The 23509-nt window shown below is 43.8% G+C and overlaps 2 protein-coding genes across 2 annotated transcripts; both read right to left on the bottom strand.

Moving 5' to 3' along the window:
- Positions 1-4646: 4646 nt before the first annotated feature.
- Positions 4647-6832, bottom strand: LOC127782515 (alpha-amylase isozyme 3D). Its single transcript, XM_052309758.1, has 3 exons — positions 6358-6832; positions 5295-6233; positions 4647-5206 (listed from the first exon to the last, which is right to left on the bottom strand). Exons 1-3 carry the CDS (start codon positions 6565-6567, stop codon positions 4925-4927), a joined length of 1431 nt encoding a protein of 476 aa, XP_052165718.1. The 5' UTR covers positions 6568-6832; the 3' UTR covers positions 4647-4924.
- A 4271-nt stretch (positions 6833-11103) lies between these two features.
- LOC127782967 (alpha-amylase isozyme 3E) lies at positions 11104-12734 on the bottom strand. Its single transcript, XM_052310259.1, has 3 exons — positions 12556-12734; positions 11474-12412; positions 11104-11388 (listed from the first exon to the last, which is right to left on the bottom strand). Exons 1-3 carry the CDS (start codon positions 12643-12645, stop codon positions 11104-11106), a joined length of 1314 nt encoding a protein of 437 aa, XP_052166219.1. The 5' UTR covers positions 12646-12734.
- Positions 12735-23509: the final 10775 nt, after the last annotated feature.

Genomic DNA, 23509 nt, shown 5'->3' with positions numbered 1-23509 from the left:
TGTAAGATTTTAAAATAGCATTTCTCTCACCCAGATACTCTGTTTATTGAAGAAGCTTGTTTCCAATATATAAATCTCAAGCTATTTACTTAGACCAATTGCAAAAGAGTAACGAATATTCCAAACTTACTAAATCATGGCGGTCCCTATCTTCAGGAAAGTCTTGATTGGACACATGAAAAATGATGATTAATTAACTAAAAAAACTTTTTGTGGATTCTGAAGTCTTTCTACTTGGGTTGTTAAGCTTAGTACTACGGAGTAACATATAATATAGTAGGGGTTTAAGTGCTGTTCTAGCTAATTATTGCCACTCTGTTCAGACCGCTTTGTCCCTCCGCGGGTGCTGCTTGGTACAGGCGTACAGCGCTCATGACAAGTAGTACACTACTACTTACTTCCTCCGTTCACGGTATAAGTCACTCTAACATTTCCCATTTTATGATGAACATTTCCCATTTTATGATGATATTAATGAATCTAAACTAGCTGGGTGGCCCGTGCAATTACGCGGCTAGCACCCATATAAAATTATATATATTTAATATGATTTTACTTCAAATTTATTAAATAGTTATCTCATTGTCTTAAGATTTTTAAAGACTACACCTTATTATCCTCGTGTTTCTAATTTTTTTAGTTTTTAAAAGTCACAACAGTTGCTACCTCTTACTTCTTTCATATTATTCTTTATTTGCTTACCCGATCTACCACTATTTTCTATTCATTCTCCTTGGAATCTTTAAAAAATGGATCTAAAAACTTATAGGTTTTAGAGTCTATTGTCCTGTTTGGCATCTTTTTTATAATTTCTAGAAGTCCCATCAAACACTTCCATTATACTCATCTATGACCGTCCACCGCATCGTCTCTTTATTGTCATTGCTATTTTAAAAATCGAACATAATTATCGTTTAAGTTTATATTTTTTACTTTCTATAAGTTCCGCCAAAACGTCAGCGACTTTATCACTGTACTCCTCTACGGCTCACCCGCTGCCGCCCTTCTTTATTGTCATTGAGATTTTAAAATCAAACAGGATTATCGTTGGGGTTTATTTTTTTACTTTTTAGAAACCCGAACCTTTAAAAATTGGAGTTTATTGTCTTGTTGAGTTTCATTTTTTTTAATAATTTTTAGAAATCCCGTCAAACGCTGCCACTATACTCCTCTACGACCCGTCTGCTGCATACTCTTTATTGTCATTAGAATTGTAAAAGTCGAACATAACTATCGTTGGAATTCATTTTTTTTGAGTAAATTTCACAAAACTACACATACTTTGACCAAATTATCACAAAACTACAGATTTAAGGTCATATATCCCAGAACTACAGATTTAGTAACAAATTTAACACAAAATTACATGTTTAAGACTAATTATCAGAAAACTACATATTTAATAATAAAACTATCACAAAACTACATATTTTGGGGTTTAAATCCTTTGCACTAATGTTATGTTTTGAGTTGTAAATGTCCAAGTTTTATAATTAATTGATATTAAACCTATAGTTTGTGATAACTTTGTTATTAAATTTATAATTTTATGATATTTTACCTTAAATATGTAGTTTTGTGATAAAATTAGTTTTAAATCTATAGTTTTGTGATACATCATGTTAAATCTGTAGTTTTGTGATAATTTGATCGAAGTATATGTAGTTTTGTGAAATTTACTCTTTTTTTTTACTTTCTAGAAGGCCCACCAATCATCGGCAACTTTGCCATTGTACTCCTATACGACCTGCTCGCTGCCTCTCATTTTTATTATAATCGAGATTTTAAAAATCAAATATGATTATCATTTGGTTTATTTTTTTACTTTCTAGAAGTCCCGCCAACCGCCTTGACCGATTGCTTCACGACCTGCCTGTTGTATTTCTTTTTAGTCGTCATTAGGATTCTATTTGCTGTAGTTTTTAGATGTTCTATCAACCGCCACCACTATGCTCCTCTATAGGCATGTTACTTAATTAATCTCGTCATGTGTTTCAGATGGTCTTTTCTTTTAGTAATCTTTATTTTTTTATCACCAATTTTAGTTATTTATAAATTGTATTCCTAGCTAATATCTTATTTTTCTTTTTCTAATTTCAGAATTTATTTTATTTTTCGTATTGTGTTCTTTTGATATTTTTATTTTTATTTTCAATTTCAATTGTTTAAAAATTGTATTTCTACTTTAACTCTCTTTTTAATTTGCCTAATTTCAGATTATATATTATTTTTTATTCTGAATTTTAGTTAATCTACTATTAGGTTCTTATATGTACTCTTATTTTAATATTGCTTATATTTAATTCCGAATTTTAATTAATTTTAAATTATATTCCTACTTGAACTCTTCTTTTCTTTTCTTTTTTCTAATTTCGATTTTTATTTTTTTATTCCGAATTTTAATTAATCTCGTATTGGGTTCTTGTATGGACTCTTCTTTTAATATTCCTTATTTTTAATTCCGAATTTCAGCTATTTTTAAATTGTATTCCTACTTAGACTTTTTTTTTGCTAATTTCGGATTTTATTTTATTTTTATTTCAAATTTTCATTAATCTCGTATTGTCTTCCTATATGGAAACTTCTTTCAATATTACTTATTTTTAATTCCGAATTTCAGCTATTTTTAAATTGTATTTCTACTTAGACTTTCCTTTTCTTTTTTTCTTTTTCTCTAATTAATGTGGGAATTTCTAGCCCCCACAGCGAACGTGATGCCTCCTTTCAAAGCTGTTTTAATAATATAATAGATAAATATATATGTCTATATTCATTAACATCGATATGAATATGGAAAAATATTAGAATGACTTACACTGTGAAACGGAGGGAGTAGTATATAGCACGGGATATTGCGTTATCCTTTGAGCAGCGAACTCATTCCATTGTCATTCAGTTCAGCTAGTGCGAATCATCCATTCATTCATCTACCCTCACCGTCCTGGTGTTAATTTCAGCTCAGTACTCCCTCCGTCCCAAAATAAAGGCAAACCCTAAATTTCCGTGTCCAACTTTAATTGTCCGTCTTATATGAAATTTTTTTTATAATTCATATTTTCATTGTTGTTAGATGATAAAACATGATTAATATTTTATGCGTGACTTGTCTTTTTAATTTTTTTCATAGTTTTTTTAAATAAGACGGACGGTCAAACATTGCACACGGAAACTAGGGTTTATCCCTTTTTTCTATTTTTGGGACGGAGTAGTTCACTCACATTTACCTTCCGTGCCGATCTGCACTGCTGCCTCTTTCATCAGTGATATGATACTATACGAAATCGATCGGACGAGACGCCGGGACAGCAGCAGCTGGGGGGGGGGGGGGGGGGGTATATAGGAACCAAAAAAACGGCGCTGTACATTTTGGTCGGTTCGCCAATCAAGCCGCGCCGATGGCACGGCAAGTTGCAGGGCCGCCAAAAAACCTCACGTACAGATTCCTGCGTGCGATTGGGCCCTTCCGGAAAGAAGAAATAACGGGGAAAAAAAAAAAGCGCTTGACCGATCGCGCGCGCGTGACCGCGCGGGCCACTCTCCGTACGTGCCGACCTTGGTGATTTGGGAATAAAGTGCGTGTGCGGTGGGCACTGCGTAGCCCACCACCTCTCGACTCTCATGCCGACCTCGCCAGGGGGCCCGGATCCTCTGCTCGAAACCATGTGGATTTCCCTCGTCCGCAGATGCGATCTGATCATCATCATCGATCTCCCGTGCGCACCGATGTGATGCGACCGTGCAACAGCACCCAACACATGGAAGTATATCCGGCTTATCCGCACATGCATGTGGATTTTCGCTTTTTTGGATATTTGGATATACATACCTTTGGTTCGTCCTTTTTTTTCCTAAGTACTTGTCGATGCATAGTACACTTCACAGCTTATGCTTCTCAAGTTTTGCGCTTTTTATACAAACAAAGCGATTTGCAGGCATGGATAAGATATGTGTGGAGCATGTGCTTACAAAAAGGTGTTAGGATCAGTATCTCGCATTCACAGTTCGTTAGTTCCATCTCAACCAGCTCGATCACTGTTATCTAACACCCGGGGCTATTTAGTTTTTCTATTGAAGGCAAAAAAAAAAAGAGAGAGAGAGAGAGTTTGCTGCAGTCCATTACATGTGCCGAGGCTTCATTTGAAATCGAGAATGACTTTATACCCCTCTAAAATCTTACTTTATACTCCCCCCCGTTTCGAAATGTTTAACGCCGTTGACTTTTTAGCACATATTTGACCATTCGTCTTATCCAAAAAATTTAAGTAATTATTAATTCTTTTCCTATAATTTGATTCATTGTTAAATATATTTTTATGTAGGCATATAATTTTACATATTTCATAAAAGTTTTTGGATAAGACGAACGGTCAAACATGTGCTCGGTGTCAAATATTTCGAAACGGAGGGAGTACACAATTTGACAGGTATATGTGAGGGTTCCCCCCCCCCCCATTTTTAAGATTATTTTTGTAAGTCTTCAAGAAAACAAATTAAAGTTTTTGGGACAATTTCATCCCAAATGAAATAAGATAGAGGCGTATATGTAGAGAGATTATTTTATTACATAGAGTAGTTGATAGAAAACATGATGAAGCAGTTGGTAAATAAAAAAAAACTATACTTGGTGCTCACTTTTAAAAGGAGTATATAAAAACTCACTGATCGGTGCAGTATGATTTTTTACTGCATCCTGAACCTGACATTATATATTGCACCAACGGTTACAAACTGCGTGATACAAACACAATTAACTGGCAAGCTACATATGCCCCGCCTACTTATTCGAACGCTACAATCGGAAACAAAATTACATATATAAAAACCATAATTTAATTGACTGCAAAAGTATAAGAATCAGTAAATTCTTGCCGTGTAGAAACTGGTTTGAGCATGACTATCCCGTTCAGTTTAGGGCTTGAGCCCGCTATAGGTGCCGCCCCGCCGGGACGCGGAGGGACCCCTTCTCCCAGACGCAGTAGTCCTTGCCGTGCACCGTCTGATGGAAATCCGACGGCACCGCGTTGCCCACGTCGTACCTCGTCCCGATCTTCACCATGACCTTCTCGTCGACGACGGCGACGTATGCGTCGGCGTCGGCGACGACGATCCGGAGCTTGCTCCCGGCGTTGATGCCGTTCCTCTCCCTGATCGCCGCCAGCGCGGTTATCTCCTGCTTCAGGTTCCAGTCGAACATGTGGTCGTAGAACTGCCACAAGAAGCGTTCATCAGGACACGTGTACGGTGGAGGTTAATCAGGACATGGTATATAATACTATAATGCATGGTTTGCTTACGATGCAGGGGACTCCGGGGTGGGTGAGGATGTAGGCGTAGCCCTGCATGACCTTGTCGGAGGGGAACGGCCAAAGCTTCTGCGTCGAGCCGGTGTCGTGGTTGTCGACGAACGTGACGGCCTTCTCCGGCAGCCACCCGATCATGCCGGCGGCCTTGCCGTTGCCGTCGCGCAGCCGCCACAGCTCGCCCTGGACGCCCGCCTGCAGGAGGCCCTTGGTGGTGAAGTCGAACGTCATCGCCGGCCCGCCGACGGCGTTCACCCAGTTCACCAGCTCCTGCCGGCCCTGGTCCTGGTTGGCCGCCGGCTTGCCGTCGCCGTTGTAGCTCAGCGAGTTCCATATCTCGGCGACGACGAAGCCCGGCTTGCAGCTCTCGACGTACATCTTAGCGATGTCCGTGGAGTATCCCTTGGCGAAGTCGAGGCGCCAGCCGTCGAAGCCGACGTCGGACTTGAGCCAGTTGAGCCAGTCGGTGAGCTCCCGCTGGACGCGCGGGTTGAGGTGGTCGATGTCGGGCGCCGCGCCGAACCCCTCGCCGGTGTCGCGGTGGCCCGTGCCGTCGGAGTACTGCGTGTCGTCGCTGCAGATCATGCCGGGGCCCCAGTCGAGGCGGTCGTCGGGCGTCCCGCCCTCGAACACGCAGTACACGCCGCGGGCGTCCTTCTTCTCGGCGCACCGGTGGTTGATCACGACGTCGGCGACGCACTGGACGCCCTTCCCGTGGAACGCCGCGATCAGCGACTTGAGCTCCGCCGCCGTGCCGTACTTGGACGCGTCCAGGTCGTAGAGACGCCCCGGCATGTACCCCTGCGGCGCCACGGAGTGCGACGGCGGCGGCAGCCAGACGTGGGTGACCCCGGCCTTGGCGATGTCGTCGACTTGGCCTTTCAACATGTTGTACCAGCCACCCTGCTGCTTCCACGACTCCCAGTTGAAACCCTGCATGATGCATGTTATAAGTAGGTAAGTGATCAATCGATCACACATAAATATCTCAAAATTCTAATGTGTTTCTTCAGCAAAAGTCTTCACAGAAAGTGATGGGTAGTAGAGTACTACGTACCTGGAAGAGGACCTGTGCTTGACCCGAGTTACAGGTCAAGCTGCTGAGCACCACGAGGAGCAGCAAACACAAGCTGCTGGTGTTCTTCATATCTGTGTAAGCTGAAACCGTGTTCGATAGTGAGTTGCTGCTAACCACTACTGATCGATCTCTTGTAGATGATGGATGATCGATGTGTTTGTGGCGAATGACCTCGACGTCGGGGGGCATATATAGAACACCGGGGGCACGGTCACCGAGGCAGGGGAATGAGAATGATCAGGAGAGACGACCACAATAAATGGCGTGGATATGGATAAGGCAATAAAGCATGGCCACGTAGGCGCCGCGTCGGCCGCGTCGGGGCCCGGTCTTCAAGGCGACGGGATGCGGCGGCGTGATCGCGACGACTGCCTGAGGCGGGCGCCGGCTACCTCCTCCTCCATCCATCGCCGGATTGGATAAGGCGAGCATTTCTCTGAACTTTCATCTTCAGAGTTCAGACAAAAAAGACAGTGCTACGTGTTCTAGCAGGCTGATCGTATATAATAGGGTTGCAGTTAGCCTCTTGACTGGCCGCTTGATCTCCCGTCATGTATATGCACATATGGCTCGTCCTCCTTCAATTCCTGACATGGCAATTCTATCCACATCTCGGTGAGACCCTAATCCGGACCTCGAAATGCGAGAATCAGATAATGCTGGAATCAATGAGTCCGAGTTGTTCATCGTCATCAGCCAATGGAGCAAGCCGGAAAGAGAGACTACTGTTCTACTAAGACTAGCCATCTCATCTATTGTAGTTGATGAATTTATGTCAGTATCTATGAATGTTACGAGTATCAGTATGTCATAAGTCATAACCAAGTTCATTACAAATTCCATATCAAAGCCGCCATGAGCAATCCAAATGGATAAGGTAGAAGTAGGTGTATGTTTGCTGATGAATACTCCGTACACAGGCACATATATGAATGTCATGACCAAGTTTATCACAAACTTCATCTCCGCCGGACGCCCGCAGCGAGCATTTAAGTCATCGAGATGCTAACTTAGGAGCTGCTGATTTCTAGCACGAACTAGAACGTTCCTGATTGCGCACACCTATATCTTCTTTTCAGAACGGATTACTGATTGATGATTGCCTATGGAGCAGTGGAGTAGCTAGCACAGGTGGTTGAAGATTGACTTGACGCTCTGAGCAAAGGGGACTCAGCAGAATAAACTTCCCTCCTACTTTCCCACAAGAGCAAACAAGGCACTAGCATAGGAATAAGTCCTCAACTCATGGGTCTGGTTAAAATGCACCCTCAACCGCAAAAACCGGGTATAACCAATCGTCTAACTCATAAAACCGTTGCAAATCAACTCCCCCAGCGGTTTTGGAGGCGGTTTCGACGTACGTAGCACTTACGTGACGGGTTGACTTGGTCTTCATCCCATGTGGCATCGACATTGACGCTTACGTGGCACAAAATAAAAACAAACCTAAATAAAAAAAATTGGGCCCACGTGTCAGTTACTCAGCTCCTCCCTCTTCCCTCTTTATACTCAGTGTCGATCGAGATGGAGAGAGCAGCGGGGCGGCGAGAGCTCAACGGGAGCAGCAGGATGGCGGGAGCGGCTGGAACTCGGCGGAGCAGCGGGAGCAGCAGGACGGCGGGTTGACGGCGATGTCGACGGTGTTGGTGTCGGCAGCCGGGAGCTCGGCGGAGCGGTGAAGCAGCGGGAGCTCGACAGAGCGGCTCGGTAGGAGCAGTAGGACGGTGGGAGCAGAGGTAAGGAAGCCTCGCCACCGCCTCCTCTCCTCCCTCCCCGCTGCCGCCTCCTATCCTCCCTCCCTGCCGCCACCCTCCTGGTGATCCTCGCTAGCCTCGAAATCCGCGTCGTCGTCGGGCAGGGGTCGAGGTGGAGGCGAAGAACGAGGTCGGCATTGGGGAAGGAGAGTGGAGGAGAGGAGGCGGCGGCGGCGACGGCGTGCGGAGCCGGTGAAGAGGAGAGGGTGCTGAGCCAGTGTGGGGAGTCGTCCCCTTTGCCGAGATCGACGTAGCCACGCTTGCGCGTCGCTTGCAGTGGAGCACACATCCGCCGGCCTCGCTGACCTAGCCGTCGAACTCGGAAGCCTCCGCCATTGTCCTCGCCCTCCGTTGTGCTCTGTCTCTCTACCGCCACCATCCACTGCCATTTGCCGGTCGCTGCCATCCCCCATCCACCTGAGAAAGAGAAAAGGTAGCTAACACGTGGGCCTGAAGTTTATTTTTATTATTTTACTCACTGACATGTGGGTCCTATTTAAGGTTTGTTTTTATTTTAGTGCCACGTAAGCACCACATCGATGCCACATGGTATAAAGATCAAGTCAACACACCACATAAGTGCCACGAAACTGCCTCCGAAACCACCTGGGGAGTCAATTTGCTACGGTTTTGGAAGTTGGAGGATGAGTTATACCCGGTTTTCTCCCGGGAGAGATTGTCCCCAGCGCAGCACCCTAGGTAGCCATCGCCGCTAGCGAGTCCAGCGTCGGGAAGTCCAACAGCCGCAACAGTGACGGCGGCCGCATCGCGATTGGCCAGTGCTTGCGCCTCTCTTAGTGGTGGTCGCGACGGCGATGTTCCGGTTCCGTCTGCGTTGGACTTGCGACCTCTGCGCCGCACCCGTCGGCCTCTGCGACCTTACTTCGCCGTTGCGCCTGTCCCCTCTGCGGTGCCAATCCCCTCTTGTCTCCGTGGCTGCCTGCGAGGAAGGAGAGGAGAAATAAATAATGTAACCGATATGTGGGCCTCACGTGGGCCCCACCTAAATTTTCTTATTGTGAGTGCCATGTAGATGTCACGTGGGATGCAGACCTAGTCAAGATGCCACGTGGATGCAACATAAGCTAAAGCTAGGCTCAATAGTGCCTTGGGAGTCTATTTGCATTGGTTTTTATGATAAGGACCTGATTTTACGATTGAGGGATGCGATTCGACTAGGGGCAAGAGATCAGGGACATAAAATATACTTATTCCTACTTCCTCCGTTTCACAATGTAAGACTTTCTAGCATTGCCCACATTCATTTAGATGCTAATAAATCTAGACATATATATATATATGTCTAGATTCATTAATATCTATATGTATATGTGGACAATGTTAAAAGTCTTACATTATGAAAATGTAACGGAGGGAGTAATTAACAATCTACTTCATTCAAGCACGAGACAACAATCTGTTGCTGGTCAATTGATCGTTAGGCGTCCCTCAAGGCTTATCTGAAATCGGACACCGACCAATATATACAGGCTGACTCTGACGAAGGCCGATATACGTGGGCTAATTTGATTCGCTACGAATGGAGCTTCCCGAAACTTGAGTGGGCGTCAAGGGCCTGACATCCGGGAAACAGGCTACAGAAGCCCAAAAGTTAGCAGGCCGAGACAATGACTGTTTCTCTATATTTGACAGGCCGATTTGTGTGGACCCATTTACTGGACAATTGGATAGTGGGAAAACTTTGGTTTATTCGTTGGGCTGGAAGCCTCGAACGGTGTGGTGACTTGCATACGGCCCAAGATCATTATGAATGGTGGGTTATGTTGGGCCAGAACAGGGTGATGACGGTGCAACGTGCGGACTATTTTAGTGGAATAAGTTTAGTTTATATCCCTCAATTTATCACCGAGTCCAAATTGGTTCCTAAACCGAAATATCACCCATGCGGGCCCCACATGTTAATGCCTAGCACTTTCCTCTTCCTCCTCTCTTCTCCTTTCTCCTGGCCTCCGTCACCTCTCCACTTGTGGCTCCGCTCTCACCACCTTGTGTGCATTGGTCGGTCACCGGTGCAAACATTGTGTCATTCCTTCTCCGTGCCTTTACCGTTGAGCCGCCCCACGGTGCGCCCCTCTGAAACCAGCTCTCCACGCCTATGGCCCCGTTGACGTCGTCCACTGCTTGTAGGAGCCTGGACTCCTCGACCGAGAGCTGTATCAAGTTCTAGACAAATAAGGAAAAGAGAGGGGAGATGGAAGATGGGAGGGAAAGAGGAGAAGAGAAGGGGGGAGGGAGGAGAAAGGAAATGATAGGAATTGACATACGGGGGCTGCGTGGGTCCCATGCTGAATCAGCTTGTTACGTCGGTTAAAACCGGTCACAATACTGTCTAGGTCCTCTAGTGAACCGTTTTTGAAAATTGGGGGACCAATTATATATAGTATTTCGGTTTAGGGATAAATTTCAGACTCGCTGACAAATTAAGGGACCAGTGAACTTATTCCTTGGGTTATAAAGGAAAGGTGCCCCATTATAGTTAGGCTAAATCGTTGCTGTGAAGAACATTCGTCCCATTATCTTTGGACCGCTAAATGAGAGACAACGAGCGTGCGCTTTGGGCCGGAATATGCAGTGTCATTCTTTTACTTACGGCCTAATATTGCTGGGCCAAACGGGATCAAGTTGAGCTTTCAATCCACCACGGTATCCACACCGCTAAAAGCGGGAGTAAAAAACTGAAGTCAACTGACAAGATCTTGCAAGTCTTTCTTGAGGATCGAAACGAACAGTAGCTAGTTAATTCCATTCATCCTACATTTCTGCAGGATTAACAGGGTACATTCCGCTTACTTATTTCCGAAGAACGCTAGTTATAACGAAGCGTACATCGATCGAAGCTCGCTCGTACACATCTCGCAGCAAAATTGCATGATTCATAGCTAGAGCCACGTACGTATATATATTATCTAGGGTTGCAAAGCACCATGCAACTCGATCGCTATAGCTAAAGCTAATAGTGCTTTCTACCGGCAGGAACCCTGAGGCCTTCCTTCTCCCAGACGCAGTAGTCGTTGCCGTGCGCCACGACATGGAAGTCGGAGGGGATGATCCCGCCGGCGTCGTACCTCGGCCCGAGCTTGGTGATCACCTTGCCGTCGATCATGGCGACGTAGATGTCCCCCTCGGCCTTGAGGATGTCCAGCGTGCTCTCCGCATGGATCCCGTTCCTTGACCGGATTTCAGCCAGCGTCGCGATCTCGTGCTGCAGGTTCCAGTCGAACACATGGTCGTAGAACTGCATACACACGTACACATGCACCAGCAATGAGCTCACCAATATGAACGAATTTGATGAGAAAGATTTCGGTGGTGATACTTACGATGCATGGGATGCCAGGGTGAGTGAGGATGTAGGCGTAGCCCTGCATGACCTTGTCGGAAGGGAACGGCCAGAGCGACTGGGTCGAGCCGGTGTCGTGGTTGTCGACGAAGGTGACGGCCTGATCGGGCATCCACCCCATGAGGCCGGGCGCCTTGCCGTTGCCGTCGTGGAGCCTCCACAGCTCGCCCTGCACGGCGGCCTGGAGGATGCCCTTGGTGGTGAAGTCGAACGCCGTCGCCGGCTTGCCGACGCCCTCCACCCAGTTCACCAGCTCCTGCCTGTCCGCGTCCTGGTTGGTCGACGGCTTGCCGTCGCCGTTGTAGATGAGCGAGCTCCAGATCTCGCCGACGACGAACGTCGGGTTGGTGTTGTCGACGTAGATCCTCGCCAGCGGCGCGGAGTAGCCCTTGGCGAAGTCGAGGCGCCAGCCGTCGAAGCCGAGGTCGGTCCTGAGCCAGTTGAGCCAGTCGGTGAGCTCCCGCTGGACACGCGGGTTGAGGTGGTCGATGTCGGGCGCGGCGCCGAACCCGGCGCCGGTGTCGCGGTGGCCGCGGCCGTTGGAGTACTGCGTGTCGTCGCTGCAGATCATGTCGGGGCCCCAGTCGAGGCGGCCGTCGGGCGTGCCGCCCTCGAACACGCAGTACACGCCGCGGCTGTCCTTGTAGTCGGCGCAGCGGTGGTTGATGACGATGTCGGCGAGGCACTCGACGTTCTTGTCGTGGAACGCCTCGATCAGCGACTTGAGCTCCGCCTCCGTGCCGTACTTGGACGCGTCCAGGTCGTAGAGCCGCCCCGGCATGTAACCCTGCGGCGAGACAGAGTGCGACGGCGGCGGGAGCCAGACGTGGGTGGCGCCCGTGCTGGCGATCTCCTCCACCTTCTCGTGCAGAAAGTTGTACCACCCGCCTTGCTTCCTCCACGACTCCCAGTTAAACCCCTGCACGTACGGCAAAAACACCCAAACGCAACCCATGGTCAAATCAAGCTTCCTGACTGCGGCGCGTACATTATATTGCCGTGCAAGATTATTATTATCAAGTATTAACAAACTTTCACCAAGGCGTCAGTAAATTAAACTACCTGGAAGAGAACTTGGGCTTGTGCTAAGCTGGACGCCAGGCAGAGCACAGCAAAAACGACACAACACAGGGTGACATGGTGCTTGCCCATGGCTACAGAGCAATGCAAATGCAGTCTCAACTCTGCTTCTTCTCCAAACTAACTTGTTTCCTAATGGCTGGCCAAGTAGCCAACCTTCGCAAAGAGAAGAAGAGCTGCCTGCTGTACTCTGCTTCTCTGCTCTTGCATTGCCTGAACTGGCCTCTATTTATAGTGTCCAAGAGGATCAGGTCGGAGGTTACATGGCCGAGGCGAATTAAACGCGAACAATCAATGCTGTTGCAATTCACGGATAAGCAACATGGATAAAGGTGGTTATTTCTCCAACGGAAACGAGTAGTCTGGACCCCGGTGTCCGGTGATGGAGTGCCGCCTTGAGCCGTGCAGCTACTTCAGGCCCTGCTCGAGTCACCGCCGCGCCGATCGAGGCGCGCGCGAGCTCTCTCGACTCGTCGTCCGGTCTCTCTCGGTGATCGATCACCGATCACGCATGACGGAAACGGCGATACGTTGATAAGAGGCAAGCCGCAAGCGGAGGAGCCGCACATCAGTTGGTTGTTCGAACAGGTACCGGGCCTCTACCGGCGTCGCGTCATCGGTGTGACGGATCAAGCGCCGGCAGGGAAACTTTCGGTTTGGAAAGGAGATCGGTGCAACGGACATATATTTTGCATTTACTTTTTTTTATTGAAAAAAGAGAGGAGATCCTCTCCCATTTCATCGACGAAATGCCAATATACACTTTTACAGAGTTTATATGACCTGCAGAGCAGACAACTCCCCTGACAGAAAACAAAGGCCATAAGCACCAACTCCGTCAGCAATCCACCATAATCCTGCAACTGCAAGCAACTTAGTCTAGGACTATTTGCAAAGAAAACAGCAAACGTCGATTGACTTGGTACAATCACAGACATGCAATGGAAAGCTCAATAACTCCAGATTTGCACCACGTCAAGCGCATTGCTTGTGACCTTCATCCATATCTTTGAATTATACTAATTTTATGTTTTAATGTATGACGTTGACTTTTTTTTAGCGTTTGATCATTCGTTTTATTCAAAAAAAATTATGCAATTATTATTTCTTTTATTGTGACTTGATTCATCATCAAATGTTCTTTAAGCATGACATAAATATTTTCATATTTACAAAAAAATTTGAATAAAACGAATGATCAAACGTTGGTCAAAATACGGAGGGAGTATAATTTAACGGCAACCTCTCATTAGCAGCGCCAACCCCAGCTGCAGTATTCTTCGCTAGTCCTCCGATATCTGCATAATGGATCAGGAATTGATCCAGTAAAAACCTTCATGTATTAGTTCAGTAGGATCTTTAATTCTCTTGTTTTTGAAGTAAGCTGTATTTCTGGCCTTCCACACAGTCCAGATGACTATAGCCCCATGCCAACCACAGCATTTTTCTTATTTTCTTTTACTAAAGCTATGTAACCGTCCTTTGCGTTTACTTTTGATCTTGAGAAGGAACTATACTAATTTGATGGAACGTTGTTGATTTACATAAGGTGAACTATGGTTTGTCATATTTTATGCCGTTGGATTGAAACCATAATTAGATATGCACATCTGAAAGCTAATTCTAGTGCTAAGGGAGTCAACATTTAAAGCTACTAACAAGATAATCCCCCTCCCCCTTTCTATCAACGGACTGTACCAGACTATGATATTTGTAATGTATTGAGGATGTTGATACCATGGCATATGCAAGATTGCGGTAAAATAGACGGGAGACATATTTTTGTATAGGTTCAGGCTCCCTTTGACGGGTAATAGCGCTACTCCTGTTGGTCGAAGCAGATGCCATTATAAAATCAATCTCTCACAAGTACAATGGGGAGGAGTCTGACAGTCTAGCGGCATAAAAGTCAAGCATGTGGTTGACGGCTAGCAATCATCAGATTCCTCGATTGAGTACTCCGCTAGCAATCGTCAGATTCCTCAATTTGGAACTCGACGAGATTATAGGTAGCTATAGATCTCTCTTGACTTTTGTGGCGCTTGTTGGATCGTGTCATGGCTTATGTGGCTCTATATTGTCTTATCCCCTTTCCTTCCGGATGTCTCGTGTTTTTACCCTTGGATATCCCATTGTACAAGTAGAGGTACTGTAGAACTAGAGAGATAAGTATGGATGCAATCCGAATAGACCTTGTAGAGTCCAAGTAGAATGTTGTTTATCTTTTCTTATCTAGAACTTCTTCATTATCTTCTCACGAATTTGGCCATACTTTTTCATTATGAGACTGATTTCTTATAGGACTTGCTATATGGTAGGTCCCACCAAGCTTAATACACAAGTATTATATATTCCATATTTGAGACAGAGACTGTTTCATATTATAAGGTGTTTGTCTTTTTATAAGATCTTTAGTTTGACCAAGTTCGTAGAAAAAATATCTACGACACCAAATTAGTTTTACTAAATCTTACATTGAATATAAACATATTTCTACTTTGATAAAAATTTTGCTCTATTTTCTATAAATTTGGTCAAATTTTTTTGAAAAATAACATATAAAAAAGTGAAAACGTCGTGTAATACGAAGATATCTACTATACCGATCAAGTGCAGTACTAAGGATTTCAAAAAAACAAATTGACAGGGATTTTCACAAATTGTATAAGATGGAGACCAAATATATACTACTCCCTCAAATGTTTGACGCCGTTGACTTTTTCAAACATGTTTGACCATCTGTCTTACTCAAAAACTTTTGTGAAATATGTAAAACTATATGTATATATAAAAGTTCATTTAACAATGAACCAAATGATAGAAAAAGAATTAATAATTACTTAAATTTTTTGAATAAGACGAACGGTCAAACATATTTAAAAAAGTTAACGGCGTCAAACATTTAGGGATGTAGAGAGTAATACAGTAGTGACTTAGAAATAAAACTGGGCCACATATTAGAACATTCTCTCTGGGCCGGCCGGGCACAGCCCACATGTTCTTCGTGCCGTTCCTAGGCTAAAGGCCCACCGTGTGAACTGGCACGACATGGGCCGCTTAATTAGACGGACCAAAAAGGCCGTGCGTGCCTTTACCAGGCCCGCATGTGTACCGTGCTCTTGCGCACAAATGCGGCCGTGTACAATTAAGGCCGTTCCGTCTTTATCTCGAAGGCAGCTGAAGCACAATTAAAGCCTTTCAGCACGCCAGAAATAAGATGCCCCCCCCTAATGTCGTTTTAAAGTGATCTCACTTGACAAGCCTCTCGTATTTGCCATCGATTTCACTAGGTTCCTTTTAGACTTTTCAAGCTCTATATATACTACTCCCTCTGTTTGAAAATGTTTGACACCGTTGACTTTTTAGCACATGTTTGACCATTCGTCTTATTCAAAAAAAAAAATTTGTGAAATATGTAAAACTATATGTGTACATGAAAGTATATTTAACAATGAATCAAATGATATGAAAAGAATAAATAATTACTTAAATTTTTTGAATAAGACGAATGATCAAACACGTACTAAAAAGTTAACGGTGTCAAATATTTTGAAACGGAGATAGTACAAGGAATCTGTAGCATGGGCGATGGCGGTCTCCTTCCTTCTCCGTCCAACACGTGGGTAATCTCTCTGCGCAGATAAGAGCTGTGGACTATGGTACCATGTCAGCATCTACATGACTGATCCATCAATTTTATGCAGAGATTTGGAGGGTAGATGTGTGATGTGTCCCCCCTTTTAGAAAGAGCTAGCTTAGTGTACATATATAAAACATACCCACGACGGATAAACGGTCACTGGCCCTTGCTAGCTTTGCGCCTCCGGATTCTTGCAATGGCGACCGGGCCTCCAAATCCTAAAGCCTAATGAGACGAGATGTTTTACACTGGTCGTGCAAACCAGTGCTACACGTTGCTCCATGAACAGTACAAACAAAGGCTTTTAGTTTTGGCTGCATGGACAAGCATCATCAGCCACAATTAGTAGCTGTGATCATGTGCGAGCTGCTAGATTGATGGATGTAGCTAGCAAAAGGAAGGGAAAAAGGGAGCTGAAAGAAGAAGGTAGCTCTGAATGCAAAGTCTGCATCCTGCAAAGGCACGAGAGGGACTGGATTGTTGGAATTTGGAAAGGGAGCCCTTTCCGGATCCTTGCACGCCGCTTTCTTGGATTCGGGATTCCTCGGTACGTGGCCGTCTGCAGTCTACTCGTCTTCACTTTCCTTTGCCTGCTCGTCGCCTTTCATGGTGTCAACTGTCAGCGCAGATGCGCAATGTGGGCAGCAGCAAGCTCCTGCTATCCTCGCAATGGATAGGCACAGCGATATGATTGTCAATATATCCGGTTGGTTGGCTATTCTCGGTTGCAGCCTACAGGCTAGTAGTCGTCCTGTCGTTTTGCTCTCGATATCGATCGAGCACTCACATTGTAAGATCTTGCAGTTCGTCAAACGATTTTTGATAAAATGATCCTTCTTTAATTTCCGGCAGTGTGCCACTTACTTGGAGTAACCATGAGCCTCACTACGGTACTCTCTACTGATAATAGAAACTAATCTAAATTGTTGATCTTATTTGATTTAAGGGTTCAGATCTATTTATACTACTATTCTAGTTAGCGGTAATAGAAACGTGAAGAGATATTATTATAAAAATACTAGGTGCAAAATGGTATCATCATTATTTAACATTGATTAAACCCCTTTCCTTTTTTTTTTTTGCTTTTTTGATGGATATGAGTTATGCTAGCACGATGGATGACCACATATCGATCTAGCCTGGAAAAAAACATAAATAACAAAGTTAACCATAACAGACATATTGGTAAATTACCGATTTATTCTTAATAATGAATGGTTCAAACTATTTCTACTAATTAAGTAGAGAGTACCAGAGCATTACTCGAGCAACAATAGGCTACATACATTACTAATATCCACTGACATATATTTGTTTTAACTTGTAAAAGTCTAATTTAAACTTACATATTTAAGTGATATATATTGATCTATCTTATTAATTTTTTCATCAATTATTTGAATGAAATAAAAAAAGAGATATATTCTCTTAAGAGATGAAAAAACATTTCCCTATCCACTGGTCTATTTGTTTCTACCACTTTGGATTAGCTACAACCTACGGAATTTTTTTTCTCGAACGCGCAAAAGGATTGCACGTCAATATATTGGAAGATAAGAATATTCGTTACACAAATAGTCGGTCTGGCTTGCTCCAACCTACGGAAGAATAACATTTTCCTTTTATTGGGTCCTAGGACCCATCATTGTACATGAACCTTTTCTCCTTGCTTTACAAATATGTTGAGGGTTTATTTATTTGGCCTTGTCAAGGGTTTTGCTAAAAAATTATTTATCAGCAAAATCATTCGATCAGGTTTCAACGAAGTCCTCAGTATTCACCAGTTGAGAAGGTGGCAGTGACCGGACATATTGAAATTCAAGATTTAGGATCACCATCGAGCTTATCGGTGATGCCCTACATTTAGAGTGGGGCTAAATGATGAAGGAAAGAGAAAACACTAACAATGTCGTAGTCGTGGGAGGCAGGTATCAGGTGTTAAGAAGGGGTTAGGTGTTACAAGGGATAGCAAGGTGAAGAATATAACATGGTGTGACACCCAACACGTAACTTGGTGTGGGGGTCTAGGGATGAAAGCCCATGGCCTTACATATTTTTTCACCATGGTATGGTATATGGCATTTGGGCATTCTCACCAGGGATTTTGTTGTACACCAGTGAGTGGGGGTTGGAGACCGAGGGAGAGAAGGAACTGGAGAAAGCTAGGATTAACCTCTTATGGATTACTCCAGCTTAGAAATTTGGATGTTTTTATTATAAAACCTGTCGACACATATGTATAGATGATGGATTGATCCCTTAGCAGTATCCTCCCACCATACGCTCTGGATTAAGACGTGTAATTGCAGGGCGTGGGCATGGTCCTTCCTGCCTTTGGCAGTATTGCAGCCACAGTGTGCATCGTCGCCCAGATTTTTATTCCCTCATAATTGAGCTCGATCTGGTTGATCTTGGGACCTGGCTATATATGATGTGCTTTCATCGGTAGGCTTTCTTCACGCTCAAGTAGTTTTTTTTTTCTTTTTTGCTCTTTTGAAAACTGTTCGGCATTTATCATCAATGGGTTGTCCTCATTTGGATGGTGAACGATGGGCAGCTCGTGCCATTGGGAACAGTCGTGTATGAATACCAGCCATTTGAGCTGCAATTAATAAATTGGCCTCTTACATGCTTTTTTTTTAATAATGAAAATCATCAGCCTCGTGCATGAATTAGCCACGTTCCTGATAAATTGATCGTATAAAATCGTGACTTCACTCCATAGTGCTGGCTTACCACATACCAGATCATCCATTCCCGGCCCAATGACATGGTTCAATCATCACAAGAGGAAAATAAACCCGACGAGAGATGGAGTTCGATCGCTATTTAAGAGGAAACAAAAAGCATGCTTGGATGAGTATGCTGCGGTTGTGCATCTGCTACCCTCGGCTAGCTGCGACCTTTATTTCCCAACCGTACCAATGCAAGGGGTTTACAATCTCGACGAATTTCAAATGGAGTTTTCTAGTAAATTTAGAAAGCTCTATTAATTTTGTTGAAACAATCAATATACTGCAACTTTCACTAAGCATTTTAGATAATACAACCACATCATTTAATTTTATCAGAAAGTTAGAACATTATCTCTGACAAGTTTGGGCCCACCAATTATAAAGACATAAAATAATTATTTTTTAAAAAAAATTGGGCCCATATGTCATATAAATATATTGGATAAAACTACAGTTTATATAAAACTTTTGCTATTAATTTGTAGTCTGTAAAATATTTAGTTAAAGTTATAGCAAAATGTACAATAGTTTTGACCCAAATAATTATGGTTTTATGAAATTTCAAACATCTTGAATTGACTCAAAATGTGTGTCTCGAATAGCTTTATTTAAAATTTATCCAATTAAAAAAAATAACATCTCAATGAGGATTAAAATTCGCTAGCAAATTGAAATTGCAAACCCTGGCCCAACTGGCTCAAACACTGCAACCCAAATAAACCATAACTATCCCATCTATTTTGGGGGGAAAATTCTTTTAATCCCTCTAAGGTGTCTCCTCCTTTTTTACATATCATCTGAATATATAATTATAAAAAAATTATGAAAAAACTGATAATATCTATTAATATGTGAAACACCACGCTACAAATATGTAAATTTAAATATGACTTTAATAAGGTGTAAAAACATATAATTTAAATATACACATAGTAGTTGAGTTTTATCTTTTTTTTAACAAACTCTAAAGATCGAATAGGAACATGTATATTTAGAGGATGATATATCAAATGTGTAATCTATCATGTCAATGTTTTCTAAGTTTTTCATAACTATTTAATTGGGCTGTGTTTAGATTCAAAGTTTGGATCCAAAATTCAGTCTTTTTCTATCACATCAACCTGTCATACACACACAACTTTTCAGTCACATCATCTCCAATTTTAACTAAAATCCAAACTTTACGCTGGACTAAACACAGCCTTGATGTGTAAGAAACTATGTACGCCCAATGTAAAATCCATCACTCCTATCTAGTAAACTGTTTGTATTTAGTTTGCTTTAAGCTTAACGCTTACCCACGTGCCAGCTAGAAATCTAGAGTAGGGCCTTTTTAAGGTGGCCCTTTAACCAAACTAACCAAACTACTCCCTCCATCTACTTTTGTTAGTAATATTTTATCTTAGCACAATGGCTAAGGATAAGTAATTCTATTTATCATCCATTTAAATATGCTACTAGTTATTTCTCGTAAACAAGCAATTCATTAATATTTACAATTCTCAATGGCCATGTAGCCAATCTTGTGTGGAAGATGAAGAGTCACACATTAAATCCGAGAAAGTCATTAAGAGTATAGGTGGTTGGATTGAAATATTCCTATCAAAAGTAATTTTTTTATATTTGAAAATATGTCTATCAAAAATAGATGAAGATAGTGTTTGAGATTGACCTGGACCTAAAGGTTAACCAAACAATTTTAATTCATTAAAAAGAAAATGGAAGACTAAAGTGATTAAACAAATCGGATGATGGCTATGCATGGAAGCAAACCTGACGGTCCAACATCCCACTAAAATCAAATGTAAAACATGGCGATATAATTTTTTTTAGCAATGTCGTCGTTTAGAAGTTGAAACCAAAAAATGCTATGTAACTTATTCCGTTCAGACAGAATAACGCCTATGAGATATCACCTGATATCTCAAATAGGATGATACCTAGCTATAAGATATCGCTCAACACCTAATAGGTATCGTGATAACTAAATATTAGGTGATACCTTCGAGTTACCATCCCATCCGAACGGGATTCTATCAAAACAGACTCAACTTTTTTTTCCGTGTAGGACGACGGGACGTGAGACGGCCGCCTTTCGCGCCTCGCCAGAATTGCCGAACGTGCGGCCACCGCACAAAACGTGAGGCGAGCCGCGCCCCCGTCCGTCGGCGTCGGCCGGCGTTCGTACGCCACTACGCCTCCCTCCCTTGTCATCGTGTCCCGTGTCCGCGGTTCGCAGTAACCCAAATAAAACAAACAGAGATGAGCCGGAAGGCGCGCGAAGTGGCTCATCGCGATCATCGATCGCGGCAAGTTGCGCCCGCGGACGACGCGTGCGGTGCCGGAGGCCGGAGCGTACGGTTCCATCCACCATCCATCGTCCATCCCACCCCCGCCCTTCGACCGCGTCATATGTTGCCGTTTTTTTCGCCCTCACCGTCTCGATCTTGTGGGTATTTTTCGTTTTCAGCAAACCCCCGATCAGTACGTGAAAGTGAAACCGCACAGTGGCACGAGATAATACTAGTATGTTCTTACGACAACAATGTTACCACGGCAAGTACCGCCGAAACAACCCAGTACACCCATCGTTTTAAGGTCACGAAGGTGATATGGAAAAATCTGTGCGCGCGACAGTTCCAGAGCAGCCTAAAACCGCCGATCGAGAGCGTCGAAAACGTAGTCACGCGACGCCGACGTGAGTACGGCTGCCCGTCGAGCCATTCAGCAACTCGGCTACAACTTGCAAGGATTGGATTAAGTTGTCATGCTACAGCAACATCCATGTCAACCAAAACGGCAAGGGTCTGCACTGATCGAGCCACGGGAGCTTCCCGAAGAGGAGGGTAGCTGAGGACAGAGCTAAAGCCCAAGGCAGCGACGTGTTTGGATCGACTGAATGTCGAGGCAAATCGCTTTGCATGTGGTCTGAGATTCCTGAGAATCTTGGTGTATCTCGAGCCGTACACAAAGCCGGAGATTAATTAACCTTGCTGTCTGGTTAGCAAGCTTGATCAGTCTCGTTGTAATTGGATTTGGCAATGAAGAACAACCCGTCAGTTCCTTTGGTCCAACAGGGTTGGTGGACCTGTAAAAGGATTCGAATCTGAGAACGCCACTTAAAGTTGCTACAGATCTGAGGTCTCCTGCCATTCCTGATTCATCTGACTGTGCTCATAGCGAAATTTTCCAACCAAAGAAATATATAAAACTTGAACAACGTATAAATCATTTACATGATGTGATTTAGTTAGATAAGATCTTTTCCTTTTCAAAAAAGAACAATAATTCATAGCATTAACAAACTCTAATTTGAGAAGTACCAAATATATATGATGGTGAAGCCGTGAGTACGCGACTATATATATCAATCTAGTGCATACAATTACACACTAAGGATTTACCGTTGATCTCAATTTCGTCGAGCTTATGCGTGGTGTGCGCACGTACACGTACGTTGAAGAAAAAAATGCAACTTGAATTAGCCCATAATTTTGGGTTTGGTAGCTAGAACCGTAGAAGTCATCAGATACTCATCTGTTGTGATAAACCCAACAGCCCAAATGTCATTAAGCGCTTAATAACGTAAAGTGTAATGAGAAGATCATAAAGACAATGCCATATCAGTGCACTACAGTACGTATCATCAACTAGGATTAATAGCAGGGACAGCGACATTTCTGGAGCAAACCGATTCCATCAGCCTTTGCTAGCCAGGTCACGCATCATCAGAGACGGCATTCAAACAAATTTCTGGCAGTTCAAGGTACTGTAGATGGATACGTGACATGGCCGCCTCGTCTGGTGCGTGTGTGGTGGCCGTCGCGACACGTTACGTACGCGCGCACGCGCGGCGGCGGCGTCGTCCCGTTCTGATCGGTGGTGGTCTCGTCACTGCTGTACTCCTCCATGCCTAACTCAACCAACAAACCGACCACAAAATGCTGCCAACTCTCTAGCTCCCCGATGGCGGCTTGGTTTGGTGACAAATCAGACGAAGCAGCTAGTAGTAACCGGTGCCCTGTACGATTGATCGATGGGATACTTTTTGTTTCGATGTCAAGCTAGCCCATCAGGTAGCCGAGGCCACACCGCCACAGCATTCTCTCCTCATGATCATTGTGCTGTACCATACGAAAAATGTCGATCGTACACACGCGACAGCGGCAACACGCAATCCTTGCGCGCGCTCAGGTGTGGGCTTGGTTGGTTTATTACTCAATTCAGCCATACCAAAACACATCAGCAACGCTAATAAACTAACAACCCATCGCTTGGCTGATCGGAGGAAAAAGCGAAAGGATATATTTGCAAATAAAAAATAATTTGCGAATAAAAATTTTATATACATGTTCTTAACTATCCAAAAGCAAAGATTAAAAAATAAACTATAATTAAAAAAAATCCTAAAATCAACTCTTAACTCAACTTTAAATTTTAACTTTAAATTTAAGGTTAAAAATTTAAATTTTGGCTGATAAACCTAAATATAAAAGAAAAGATAAGACCTTAAATATCAGTTTGTTGCTAGAAAAGGCATCGCCAAAATTTTGACAACACA

Source organism: Oryza glaberrima, chromosome 8 (genome assembly GCF_000147395.1).
Source record: "Oryza glaberrima chromosome 8, OglaRS2, whole genome shotgun sequence".
Lineage (NCBI taxonomy): Eukaryota > Viridiplantae > Streptophyta > Magnoliopsida > Poales > Poaceae > Oryza > Oryza glaberrima.
Note: the sequence above shows the minus strand (reverse complement) of the source record. Positions and strands in the feature narration are given on the sequence as shown.